Here is a 14347-nt window from a genome sequence, read left to right as displayed (position 1 = left end):
GACTAGTGGTAATGGCTACTCCCGCTGGATGGGATGATTGTTCATCTTCGCAGGCTGTTGTTCCTAGCAGTTCTTAGGTTTCCCAGCAGTACGCAGTAAGGTACTGAGAAAGTTAAATGCCTTAAAAAATAAACAAGTTAGGCCTGGGAAAAAGGTTTTGTGAAACCAAAACTATTAAGTGGTCCGTATTTTCCCTCGACGTCGTTGAGCAATGCAAATTGCGCTCTGTCAAATTAAAGCGTTTTGAAATGATCGTAAATTCACATTTATCTACGCCAGTATTCACCTTACAGTACATTTAACGTGTAATCATAGTAGTTCGTCATTTCCAGCAGCACTGTCATTTCTTGTTGCCTTAACAACCGCTGAGTTTTGTTTGATAAATAAGGCTGAGTATTTATCTATTTTGTGTTTGGTGAACAAAAGAAAAAATAAACTTTGAAACATTGCAATTTAGTTTTTTGTTCGTTTCAGATAATTAGCACCATGCATGATCGAATTGAATGGGTCGGAAAAATATCTAACGGGTTAAATTTTGAACTATAAGTACTTTAATTTTAAAGGTTCGTTAATAAAAAAAAAGAATAAAAATGATTTTTTTATTTTGTTTCCATTTTTGTAAAATTTATGATTTTTTAATCAAATTCGCAAAACAAGTTCGCTAGTTTGATACACACCGACCGTATGTTCACGTGATGTTGTGCAATAACAGAGCTCGTGCTTCGCATTTGTAGACCAACCCTCTCCACCCTAGACAACAACAGTTGAAATTGCACCTGCAATCTTGGAAATAATTAACATTATCTTTAATTACGAACACAGTTGCGTTTCTGTAGCGAGTCGAGATCATGCGAAACAGCGAGACTCCCTGCATAATACGATATTAACAAACCTTGTTGACCAACTCGGCTTGCGAATACTCGATCGACGCAAAGAAATCGTTTGTAAACTTGAATGCCGATCAAGATGATAGTGTCATTGGCGACATTCTGTACATAAAGCGTTATCAGACCGGTAGGTGAATATATATATAACTGTTAAATGCTAATGGTTTGCTACTGGCGTTTGTTATACAAATCATAAATGAAAATTTGCGTTCGAATTCGGTTTCGCAGCTTCTTGGTGTAGATTTCACAGAAAGACAAATTCACGTTTTAGGATTAACTTCGCCGTAGAAATATCTTTTTCCTGGATCCAGAAACATCCGCATCACATTGAGTTTAATTTTATTTTTCTTTAACCGTCCGTCAAAACAAATGTTTTCAAAAGAAGAGTTTTTTACTGTATTAAAATAATCATAACTTGGGTAGTTAATTTTGAGATGCACATTTTATCGCTGGAAGCTCTAACATTTTCGCTCCGTTTTCTCAAGATTTGCCACTTTTAATTAAAATATTTTTACCGTAATTCGTTTATTGGAAATGGATATAAGGCAAAAATTTAAGGTCTTACTGTATCGTGTTTGTAGCCATGGTTACGTTATGGAAAATACCCCGGGGCTAATCTCACCGGGGTGTTCAGTTACAATTTCAATTTGCAGTCAAAACTCGACGAGGATATATCCACGTTGGTATTTTTTTAACATTGAAAGGAAAACATGTATTTTTAGAAACTAAATAAACAATACCCTCTTTTATACTGTGTGCTGTATAGCCAAAATACACAATTGTGTTTATGGACTTCCTCAGGAAACCGCAAAATATTTTAATGTTTATTTTGTCTTGTTTCATATACAGCAGAATTGAAAGAAAAACGATCGATCATCTTTCTTATAATCCAATACTGAAAATATTTTCCCTCTGCAACGAATGTATCATTAAACGCGAGTGAACAAAGAAATACATTATTTATTACAAGTTTTACCTCAACGAAATATTAATATTAATTCTTTTTTTACGAAATTGCATGCCAAAAGCCCTGTTTATTTGCTTTGACAACCGAACCTGACGACAAAAAACCTCTGCGTATTTGAAGAAAGCGTTTAACCAACATACTTTTTATTAGTACTAGCTAGAGTGGATGAATATTTTGGTCTGTTCTGTTCCAAAATCGCTGTTACAACAGAAGAAAATGAAAAAATAATGGATAAAAAATTCTCAGAATTGTTCATTAATTCAAACATTGCACCAATTTCTTCTAGCCCCATAATGACCGAACTGATTCTCAACTTGATTCCGGGAACAAACCAAATTTTTCCTTTATAGCATAGTCAAATTGTAGCTGTATACAAGATTACAGCTGAGGAAATAACAACCATGTTTAATAAATATCCGAGTGGCTTTTCGCCAAACTTGTGATCAAATCAGAATTTGACTGTAACTGTCGCCATGATTTCTACAGTGTAACAATTAAACCGATGGCCCGGCTCGCTGCTCCGCCCTTCAGTTCAGCATGTTATAATTAGGACGTCATTGATCATACGTATGCTGAGATTAATTTGTTGAATAAAGGGACACAAGCGTTCCCGGAAGCAAGCCAAGGGAGGCTCTCGGCAAAACTAAGGAAGTCATCGAGAATTTTAGACTCAACAGAACTGTTGATCCGTCATTTAATTTAATAGCTGATATTTCCGGGAAAATTCTACATGCCAATGCAAATATGGCCGTACAGTTGTAAACTATTGATTGAGCTAAATATAAAGTTAAAAGTTTTGTGTTGGCGCTTTGTCTTTTTATTTTTCTCAAAACAACTTGACTGGGGGCAGATTTGCTTTCCATACACCCACGGAAATTGACGTCACAGATAACGGTGGGAGCGAAAATTAATTACATCAGCCAAGATCAAACTATTACTTCGCCTTAACGTGCACAAATGAACGTTGTATATATTCGGTATTTTTCATCAGGTATTCAAAAGGGAGTAGGCAATATCGATTTGCCATTTCCGATAAAAATTTATCTAAAAAGCCGTACTTAGGCACTACGTTGATATTATAAACAGATTTTAAAACTAAATATTGTAAATCAACGTTTTTTTATTCAAAGGAAGTCTTCACTGATATGATAAAAAGCTATAAAGCCGACCTAAAGCATCAATTTTCTCGCAGACGCGAAATAAAATCACTCCCACGCTACGACAACATCACACCATTTTATCAAAAGTTATCTTCGAATCAAGCAATTTAAAGCACTAATGATAGGAAAAAGGTCTTGGTTTTTAGCAGCTGAGTTGAATATTTTTCTAGAGTTTTCTGAGCGTCATAAACTGGTGATTGTGCGAAATATATATAAGCGAAATCGTGCGGCTTGAATTACGCAGTTTGTACTCTGGTCTCCTTCCTCGGTATAAATTCTCAAGGCCAGTTGCAAGCGATCAGTGAATTGTGGGAAGGGCAGGTGTAAGTAGGCGAGCTGAGAACTTAACTGTCTGCCAACAATGCAAAACTGAGATCTAGGAATATAAATGTCTGGATGCAAACATGATGGTTGATGACAAACACAACATGCCTGTGTCTACATCACGCAGTTAGCGTTTCAATAACTCCACACGCCAGAAATCATGCTTCTAACTGAGATTTTCAATTCTCAAGGTAAGAGACAAGTCATAATTTTTAAAGAAAATTTAACAGGTACAGTGAAACCTCGATTTAGCGAAGTGCCAAGGGACTGGGGAAATTTGTTCGTTATATCGAGGGTTCGTTGTATCGAAAACCTCGATATAACGAATTTGCGGCAAAACAACCAAAATGTTCGTTATATCGAGGTATAGTTAATAATTGTTTTTCACGCTGTGACGTTGCACTACCCAGTATTTAATGATTTGAACTGTCTGAATGACTGTCAAAAAATTATATTTGTGCTTTCATGTTTAATATCCACATAGGTATGGACATTTGTCTTTGAAGTTATTTTCCTGTTAGGATTAAAGTATTTTCATCCTTGTTGGTCTGTTCTACATTCATCTTTTGCCGCTTGTTAACTGAAATTCGTTATATCGAGGTACATTTTACGTTTGGGCTTCCGGATTGTGTTCGTTATAACGAGGATTTCGTTATATCGAGGTTCGTTATATCGAGGTTCTGTTCCATACATTTTACTGTAACTTTGGCCGGGCTGAAGATTATCGTTCGTTATACCGAGGTCTTCGTTATATAGAGGTTCGTTAAATCGAGGTTCTACTGTAACTGACATTGCTATTTGCATTCGGGCATTGCTGCCGGCGTAAGCGGAAAAAAAAGGAAGCGTTTGCCTCTTGAAGCACGCCTTGTTAATTTTTTGTCAATGCGAAGAGAGTTCGTGCGAAAAGATGACAAATTAAAGGTGATAATCACCCAGACTTGATAAGGTTGTTTTTCAAAGTCAAATAATATTTGGAATAACTACTACACTCAAATTATTGAGATTTGGCAATTAATCAACGGCCGGGGATGAAATTTCGCTCAAACGACCCTTTCGTTGAACATTACGGCCATTTTTGTTTGCGCTCTTCTTAATGCTTCGGCGAAAATGTGCAATGAGAAAAGGAATCTGTCTTTTTAATGCTGACAGCACAGATGAGCTCAACACATTTGCGCCCACCTAGTTTTGCCTACCGACGTGAAAATCACTGATTGTTTTTCGTATTGCCTGATGTTACCATGTTATCACAAACACACAACCACCAATAATGATCAGAATTTTGTACCGCAGAAAAATATAAAATTCTCGCGTAAAAATCTGCTATGCAACAGTATTGAACGAAAAGTAGCGGCTGTGTGCTTGAACAATGCAACAATGTTGTTATTGACCTAGTGCGAGGTCCAGATTGGGGAAATATTGACCTGTTTGTCTCGTGTGTTTCAATTTGTTTCTGTTGACCGAGGTGAGGTTCACATATCAACAAAAATTTAAACAAAGTTAACATTCCTGATCTGGATCAAACGAGATTGTTCAATACGAATGTTGTTATTTTGCTAACATAGAAAAATACTGCTAAAAATGACCAGCACGCGCGAGCGATCTGGATACGAAAAAAAACCTGGATCGCCTTAAAATAGTGCACCTTGCCTTAATTTTACAAAACAAGAAAACCACTGCGGAAGTATCCCTAAAGTTCTACAATATCTACTATAAGTAAGTACTATAAGTTCCTTCTTTGGCAAAAAAAGAACTTAAAAAAACAATGTAGCTATAAATGTACTGACACAAAAACATTTTGAGCCGGAGCGCGCATCAAATGAACCCGGTTAATTTTAAGGTCCAGTTAAATGTTTGCGTTTTGTTTAAATCATCATTTCAGGTAGGCCTAGATCTGTGTATTTCAAGTTGCCTGGCTACTTTATTTTTCCCGGACCAGGATATATTTATGTCAACTTTTATTTTTTTTTATATTGACTTCCTCAAAAAACAGATGGTGCAATTTTCGCGCGTTTGGTATATAAAACAAATTAAAAACGAACCTTTTATTTGGCATGCATAAAATCAGAGAAATGTTAGTGGAAAAGTGTTCAGACAAAAATCAGAACTTGATAAACAACTGGGATGTGAATGAAAAATCGATCGATACATTCACTGATGACCTAAAATGACTTGGAACAAAAAATAATATAATATCAGATTTTGATTGCTTGTCAAGATCATTCTCTAATGCAAATTACAAATTCAAAGAACTGAAGGGTTGACGAGGAAAATGAATATATGCGTTAATTAATGCCGTTGTTTTGGCCTTGAAAAACTTTCCGTTTTGAAAAAAGGGAAGCATTAAAAAAAATCATTGATACCAACTTAATGACCATCAAAAAAAACTTAATGACCATCTATGAACAACAGCACGAGGATAATGTCTTCGGTCTTTATACCAACAATTAACACCCTTGCAAAAAAAAAAAAACTCTGGTTCAAATAAAACTGATGTAGTTTACTTAATGCATAGAAGCAATTTGAGTCAGCTAAAAAAATGACTCTGTAGCGAGCCAAATGATGGTATTGAAGTTTAAGAGGACATTTTCTCAGTCAATCGTGTTCAATGGAGCCTTTTGCAATTTTTTAATCCTGTAGTCAGTTTGTATGCGTAATGACAATTTGTAATATCCTCATCTAAATGAGTAGGTGCAGAGAAAATTAAAATTGAAGCCATGCAACATGATTAGTTTTTGTCAATAAAAAATTGAGGCCGACATATTATTTTTTTTTTTTGTATTCCATGCACTAATTGTAAAACAACTTTTATACTCGTGTTAGCTTCGTGTTCTACGTTTTAATGCTCATAAGCCGAAATTCAAAAACATTTTCCCGTAATTATAAAAATCAGACAGCAATGGGGCTGTTTAATTATCAACCTGAATGCTTTCTACATAAGGCTTTCTACATATGAACAAAAGCCGACTAATTTTCCGTAATCTGGCAGAGTCGAGGCAGAGCGGCGTATTAAATCTCTTCCTTAAAAATTATCATAATCTGACATTTTAGCTGGTTGAATTCGCTTATTCGAACATCATTTCGCATTTTTACTCATCAACCAAAAGGTAACAAAAAAAATCGCTTTTGCTTTAAGTCGTGTGGAAGTGTATTGCTTGATCGGGTAGTAGAAAAAACAAGTCGGATCGAGTTGAAATAACAATAATGATAACTTTTAGTCCCGGCGAAATTGTCTGGTCGATTTTCAATTAAAATTGGTTAACAATATACGGTAACAAAAGTCAATAGCTGCAACTAAGGATTTTCATTTGCATTTCAAACAAATGTCATCTTTAACCCGGTCGAAAGACACTTCAGGTAAACAAATCCTTTAATGAGCGCCTGAGCTTTTGTTTGCCGCTGCCAAGGCAACGGGTTTTCAAGAACGGCCAGGTGCTGACGTCTATGAATAATAAATCCATACGGCAGTCGTGTTTGATAGAAAAGGTAAATGTTATTGCCGTGACGATCGATCTTCTCTCTATGTTGCATGATTTGATACAGGGGCGGTAAACAGAACAGGGAAGTGATTGCATGGACAGCAAAAACCAACAAGTAACGCTGCGTGAGACACAAAAGTTGACCAGATACTCTGTGATTTTAACTGATTAACACCACAAGACCTGCGGACACTCAGCGATCGACCATGGACCAGTATTTTGTTTTACCTTTATAACATCCTCGAGAGTATAGGCTGGAAAACACACTCTACACCGCTGCGAATGGCAAATTTCTCCATGCATCGATCCTCTTAGCGCCGTTTCAGCCGTCGGTTCATTTCCTTGAGTCGATCGCGACTGATGAACTTGTGAAAAGGTCACGGTGTTAGCGACGTTGTCAATTACAATGGTGTACTTCACAAATTACTCGAAGGGCTACGTCGTGGAGTATTCGCCTCCTTGTTTCAAAAGCTGGCTGCTGTTACCAGCAGAGAACCTTTGGAGTGATGGAGTTCGTGTATTTTTGTACATAGTTGCCATGTTCTACTTATTCCTTGGGATCGCGATAATCGCTGATATTTTCATGAGCTGTATCGAAGTAATAACAAGCAAGAAACGAAAGGTTACGCGTTACGATCCAGAAAAACAAGAACGCGTTGAGATCGAGGTGTTTGTATGGAACGAAACAGTCGCCAATCTAACTCTTATGGCCCTGGGTTCTTCCGCCCCGGAAATTCTACTAGCTGTGGTAGAAACAGTACAAAATTTAGGAAACGTGCCGGACGCATCTCAGGAAGACAAAGACGGTCTCGGTACTTTTACAATAATTGGATCTGCTTCGTTTAATCTGCTACTAATTACAGCCATTTGCGTTGTCAGTGTTCCTAACGGGACAGTCAAGAAGATTCGAGAATTTGGTGTATTTATAGTGACATCTATCTGGTCTCTCTTTGCCTATGTATGGCTGCTAGTCGTGTTAAAGTGGTCTTCACCAGACGAAGTCGAGATGTGGGAAGCGTTTGTGACGCTAAGTTTCTTTCCGCTTCTTGTGATCACATCTTGGTGTCAGGATAACGGATGGTGGTGCAAGCGAGGAAGAATCTTGAGCGTCGAGAACCCTGAGGTAAGATGTTTCATATGATCACGGTTTAAAATACGTTGTTCTCCTTTAATTAGTGAGACACTGTAAACACTGTTCAATTTAATTATCACTGCAAGACGCACTTACAGTAAACTGTTGTTTATTTGTTTATTTTTTTCTTTTTCCAAATCATCCCACAACTTGAATACTGTAGTTATGTATCCGCACGTGTTCGCTACCGTCCCGTGGTCGGAATTAGCGATCTACAATGCTACTATCCAGACTGCGTCTTATGTAAACATATTTCCTTCTCGTACACTTAGCATTTATAGTAAACCTGTCATCGGCACGGCTTTGTATTGAATACAGGAAACACTGCGGTCGCATAAGGTCGCGCGCCGAATATAAATTTAGCCTTGGCAAGAGTGCCGTGCCAAATATTTTCAGATATCGCCTATCCGTGAGAAAAGCCAGAACAAAATAGTTTGGCAACGGTAGTCTGAAAGCAGTTCTGATATTATTCCTCTGAAATTAATCCGTGTAGAGCAAACGGAAAAATAGCGCAAACTGTAAAATAAGAGCGGTGATGCTTTCATTATTTTTCACTGATAGAATTTTTCCAGGTACTTTGCCAAGCCACAAAAACAAGGTATTTCTTACTTCGCGCATTCGACAAATTTACCAGGTGCAAGAACTGCAGGAAAACTGAACTAAAAAATAAGTATCACATATATGGACTTTTAGAATCATTTCTATCCCAACTTATTAACCAGGCTTTTTGACGTTTCGTTGGAATTTTGCAAGGAATTCAAAGATACTTCACGAGCGCAGCCCTATCTAGTAAACTATGCTACAGGACTGTGCTATCGCTGCATTCTGTCAATATTTTTCTTAATCTTATATTGTTTATCCGCAAATGAATAGAATCCTTTTGGCAGACACCCAGCGTATCGGTGATTTTTTTTTTTAACTCTCTAACCTACAATATTAAGCTCTCGAATTTCCATGTTTTTTTTTTTATCTCGACTCGCATAACATTGCGGACAACGGTAAAAGAGGTTTTTTTCCATTTTTCCCCTTTCATCCTTGCAAAATTAACTAAAGCTTTCGAATACATACGATTATGGAAAGCAATCGAAGTTAAGATACGGCAGATACACAAACAATCAAAACGATATAAAGAAAGAAAAACGTATTAAAGCCGGCATTATTAAATCGGGATTCTCCTATGCAACAACAACAACAACAATTTATTGAGGTATTTCCAGTAAAAATACATGGCATTACCTACTTACACTTGAGAAATTACAAAGATAACATAGTAACATGCGTTTAATTTACATTTATCAACTCTTGAAAGAGCTCTTCTGCTCAATAAAATGCCCGTCAAATGCTCTACTCAGTCGGTCTTTACTGGTCTAGGCCACAATAGAATTAACTGCATTAAAACTTTCAGATGTACTCGGCTAGGAGTTCGGTTTCTCCAGAGAAATCTGATATGTGTCCGGAAAAAAACATGATGGTAAATGTGTAGCTTTAGAAGCTATACTTAAGGCTGGTTCTCATATAATCGCCCCGATCGTTTCTATCGCCTTTGTCACTTCAAAAAGTGTTGCGATCGGGGCGATTATATTTGAACATCACAGAGACGATCGCCAACGTCTGTGGCGATTGGGGCGATGACGATCGCATGGATAGCCCGTGTTCTATCCTTCTAGCTGTCTTTTTCCCCTCTTCGCCGTAAAACTGCAATAACCGAGAAGATACTGAGGAGGCCACGAGTTTTGCTCTTTCATTGAAGGCTGCCATTGTGTTGGATCTAGGGCTAATATGATTGTTTTTCGTAGGTCTTCGCTCATACCAGGCGATCGGGACGATCATATGACAACCCCGCGCCCCCCCCCCCCCCCCCCCCCCCCCCCCAACGCCACCAAACCTAAAACTCTACGCCCCTGCCGGCGATCGCTTCCAATCGCCTACGATCGTCTCAGAATTTTCAAACGATCGATGCGATAGAAACGATCGGGGCAATCATATGAGAACCAACCATTAGCGAGCAGTGCTTCGATCCGGTAGAACATTTATATATACCCATGCTTTAGCCTGAATTTCAGACGTCTTCCTCTGTCTGGCAGTCAACGGAATTATTTCGATATCTGCCAGGCAAGTTTCTGCTTTCACGTAATTTGTCACATGAGCCGAATTGTTTCAGAATTGAGAATTGTTTCAACTGCAGACTGTGCGGCAGAGAAGACCTAAGGAAAAAAGCGCTTTCGGAAAAGCGGTAGTGATTTTTCTTTGTTTCATTTTTTGTCGGCAAGTGTGTCTCTGTCAGTATTTTTCCTACTCTAAAACAGTTGCGTTCAGTTGTTAGACTACGAAGAGTGACAGTTTCTCTTCTTAAATTTTCTACGGTGCAAGACTGAGAAAGTGCAATTTAAGATCATTTATAAAAATACAAATTTTCCGGCTTGCGCGAAGGTTGGTCGTTCCCTAGGCAAGTTCAAGTAACAGATTGTTCTTACCGAAGTCAGTAGCAACATGTGCAACACTGACGAATTTTTTGCAACTTAACCACGATTAAAAATGTGATCACTTTGATGTTTTTATGTGAAATTTAATGTTTTTTCTTCCCTTTGATTCGTTTTCAAAATATGGCGGGAACTTTACCGTCAAAAGTGGCGGGAAATCTCAACAAAAAACCGTACCGCGCGTGCTTCAAAGGTGCCGCTGATCACTATAACGGCTCAGAGGCCGCCATGTTTACATCGGTGAAAATGGATTTCAGCAAAAACCGAAACGTTTTGGATTCAATCGTGCTTAAAAACAGACAGAAATGTAATGTAAACGAGTTAAATATAAGCATTACTTTTTCATCTTACTGTCGTTAAGTCGTGGTCTTTTTGCATATTCGAGTATTTGCAAAGAATTGATGTAAGTTACTTTGTTGTTGTTGTTGTTGTAGGTTCGCGTTGTGGGGCTTACCGAGCCTGGAAGTCCGATGATGACCCATCGATCAATGGAATTGAGAGCTTTAGAGCAGCACAGATTTAGGTAAATAAAAATAACAGCTTTCTTACACAACCTTGGATCATTTAACGCATTTATTTGGGCTCATTCGATCATAATTTCAAGCAATTCTATAGTGGAGTTAGCGCTAGCAATGCAATATACATGTAGTCCTACTGAGTTCATTGGTATGAAATATGCATAGGCGCTTTGTTCAGGAATCCTCCTCAGACAGACAGGATGGAAAGATTTCCGCACAGCCCCCTACATTAATTATGTATGCAACTATTTCATACTATCACTATACATAAACAGCAAACATGAAAAGAACGAATCAGTCAGAATATTGTATGCATAATTAATGTAGGGGGCTGTGCGGAAATCTTGCCGACAGGATTTATCTTCCAACGATTTACAATTCAAGTCTTTGACTAGTGACTCTGTCGAAAAATGGGTTGGTCGGGCGATAGGAAACAAAACAGTTTATTGGGATGGCCTGGGTTGTGCCAAAGTTGACAACTAAAAATATTGGTTTTCTGTCAAGTGAGACCCAAATCTGTAATTTACACCCCTAAGTGAGAGGACAAGCATCTCTGTCCATTTCTATAGAAGTCCCCCCCCCCCTTCTGGGTATGACTATCCACGTTCAACATTGTCAAATAGTTTTCATTTCTTCTCTGAATAACAGTGAAAATGACTTGGCAGGGAGTAAAGATAAAATTAGGTGAGTATATTTTGTTTGAAACTATAGTTAGTAGTATTTTTACAGAATACCCAGTTCAATGTTGAAAGTTCATTGCTGCAACAACTGAGATAGGTTTACAAAATTAATTGTTAAGATTGAATGCTAGCTTGTAGATGTAGATTCCTTGAAGTGGCTAATTTTGTTTAAATCGTTTGTCACCAGAAATGTTGTGAATTTGTGGCGAGGTTCCAATCCGGATCACAATGCCAACAAAACTGTAGCAGATGTCGCCTTGGCCTTGAAGCAGTATAAACAGATTACACAAACGCCTCAAAACACTGCCTCCTCCAGAGCACGGTATATGATGTTTGCTTGTTATTTTTATGTTAGGTGTGATTTTAAATGACAGTGGAGAGAACTACAAGAGTTTTGAGTAAGATCATGGGCTTAGGCCTTTGCTGTTCTGCATTATGCATGAGAATTGATTTTCATCTCTATTTCCCACAAAGGTAAATGTAAATTGATGACAATGATTTTGTACATATTACAAGCAACTGTACAGTGGAGGAGGAAAGGGGGGCAGGAGCCTGGAGGGATAGGGGGCAGGAGGCAGGAGAAGAGAGGCAAGGTGGTGGGAACCGGGAGAAATTGCACAACAATAATTACATAATTGCAATATAGCACAAATAGGCAGGAACCACTAATCAAAGGGGCAGGAACAAGGAGTAAACGGTACAGGAAGAGAGAGGTTCAGACCCCCCCCCCCCCTCCACCCACCCTGTACATGACATGTCTTTCATTTATCTTACATTCATCTTAATTTCCACTCTGACTCTGTATATTTGCAATAACAAAACTAACTTAAATCATTTTTATACTGGGGCGATTCAATTATGTTAGAGCTTATTTTGACAGAAAGTAATGTTTTCCTTGAACAACGTCTACACTCAGTGAGGTATCATGGGATTGAGTTGTGAATACCAAGGGAACAATCTTGCTTATTGAATTTTAAAAACAAGTTAATGTTTTTTAAGAGTTTTAAGCTAAAACCCTATTAACGTTCTAGAGTTGATTGTTCCCTGCCAATTAAGTCTTTGTTATGTTACAGTATTAGTAATGATGTAATGTATATGAAATGATTCATATATGAACTGCGGATGTATATGAGAGTGATAAATGATCGTCGCAGTGAATTTCCAATTTAAGCAATTGGAATAAAGAAGCCTGAAAAAAAATTCAGGGCTTCAACGGGATTCGAACCCGTGACCTCCGCGATACCGGTGCGATGCTCTAGCAACTGAGCTATTGAAGCCACACATTGGGAGCGAGGTCAATTGTGAGTTCATATTTTCCCGTGAGAGGAGTGAAATGATGTAATGTATATGAAATGATTCATATATGAACTGCGGATGTATATGAGAGTGATAAATGATCGTCGCAGTGAATTTCCAATTTAAGCAATTGGAATAAAGAAGCCTGAAAAAAAAAATTCAGGGCTTCAACGGGATTCGAACCCGTGACCTCTGCGATACCGGTGCGATGCTCTACCAACTGAGCTATTGAAGCCACACATTGGGAGCGAGGTCAATTGTGAGTTCATATTTTCCCGCGGAGGTCACGGGTTCGAATCCCGTTGAAGCCCTGAATTTTTTTCAGGCTTCTTTATTCCAATTGCTTAAATTGAAAATTCACTGCGACGATCATTTATCACTCTCATTTAATCCGCAGTTCATATATGAATCATTTCATATACATTACATCATTTCACTCCTCTCACGGGAAAATATGAACTCACAATTGACCTCGCTCCCAATGTGTGGCTTCAATAGCTCAGTTGCTAGAGCATCGCACCGGTATCGCGGAGGTCACGGGTTCGAATCCCGTTGAAGCCCTGAATTTTTTTCAGGCTTCTTTATTCCAATTGCTTAAATTGGAAATTCACTGCGACGATCATTTATCACTCTCAGTATTAGTAATCTAGATGCCTGTATCTGTTTATTTGTAGTTTTCGGCATGCTGCATTACGTAGTGTAACAAGGCAGAAGCAAAGTGTCAAAGTAACGCAGGAGCCTGATAAGGAGCAGGAACACCAATTAAATCTTCTTACAAAATCTCTTTGTGGATCAAGAATTTTTGGTGGAGGTAATTAATGTAGAAGGATTATTCTTCTCTAAACATAATTATGTGACATATTCCATTCCTTATAATATTGTACATAATGTGTACAATGTTTTAAGTGCAGTGGTTTATACCCGGTAGCTCTCACAGGGTTGGAAACTAAAATTTCAGAGCACTCGCCATCTGGGCGAGTGACCTTCAAATTGCACTTGCCCTGATCAGTTTTCGTTCGCCCAGTCTCCTTGATTTAAAAATGCATGTTTGATACTCACCGTGCCACCATAGTGGTCGATCACGATACAGACTGCAATCTAAGCCTATTTCTTACATGAAAAGTCGCCGAAAATAAACCTTACTCCACAATAAAAACGCGAGCACATACACTTCCATCAAAAGTTGAATATGTATTCCCAAATACCTATAGTTTGCAAGCAAAAAGCTTTGATGGAGATTTCAAAATGTTGGTAAGCTATCAGCTTATTGACAGTGTAGATCATGATTTTTAAGTGGAAAGTAAAAGTTCCGCTTATTTTGAATAATATATTGAAAATCGTACTGGCCAAACTGGGCGAGTGATCCGTCATTTGTACTCACGCGACAGTTTTCACACTCACCTGGGCGAGTGGGCAAGCACTAATTT

At 38.1% G+C, this 14347-nt stretch overlaps 2 protein-coding genes across 4 annotated transcripts in view; one reads left to right on the top strand and one right to left on the bottom strand.

Moving 5' to 3' along the window:
* The window catches only part of LOC144648597 (uncharacterized), a 701885-nt gene that overhangs the window by 108333 nt on the left and 579205 nt on the right, over positions 1 to 14347 (bottom strand).
* Positions 836 to 14347, top strand: part of LOC144651891 (sodium/calcium exchanger 2-like) — a 28387-nt gene continuing 14875 nt past the window's right edge. The window contains exons 1-6 of one of the 3 annotated variants that reach the window (XM_078511992.1): positions 836 to 1014; positions 6879 to 7937; positions 10861 to 10949; positions 11593 to 11628; positions 11812 to 11946; positions 13595 to 13731. In XM_078511992.1, the coding sequence (XP_078368118.1) occupies positions 7221 to 7937; positions 10861 to 10949; positions 11593 to 11628; positions 11812 to 11946; positions 13595 to 13731 (1114 nt within the window). In that variant the 5' untranslated portion in view covers positions 836 to 1014; positions 6879 to 7220. Of the gene's footprint in view, positions 1015 to 3015; positions 3530 to 6775; positions 7938 to 10860; positions 10950 to 11592; positions 11629 to 11811; positions 11947 to 13594; positions 13732 to 14347 lie in introns of those variants that run through there. The other 2 variants (XM_078512099.1, XM_078512062.1) reach the window with 2 other exon arrangements.

The sequence above is a fragment of the Oculina patagonica genome, chromosome 1, assembly GCF_052425735.1.
Source record: "Oculina patagonica isolate OP01 chromosome 1, crgOcupat, whole genome shotgun sequence".
NCBI lineage: Eukaryota > Metazoa > Cnidaria > Anthozoa > Scleractinia > Oculinidae > Oculina > Oculina patagonica.
This window is presented reverse-complemented; position numbering and strand designations above follow the sequence as displayed.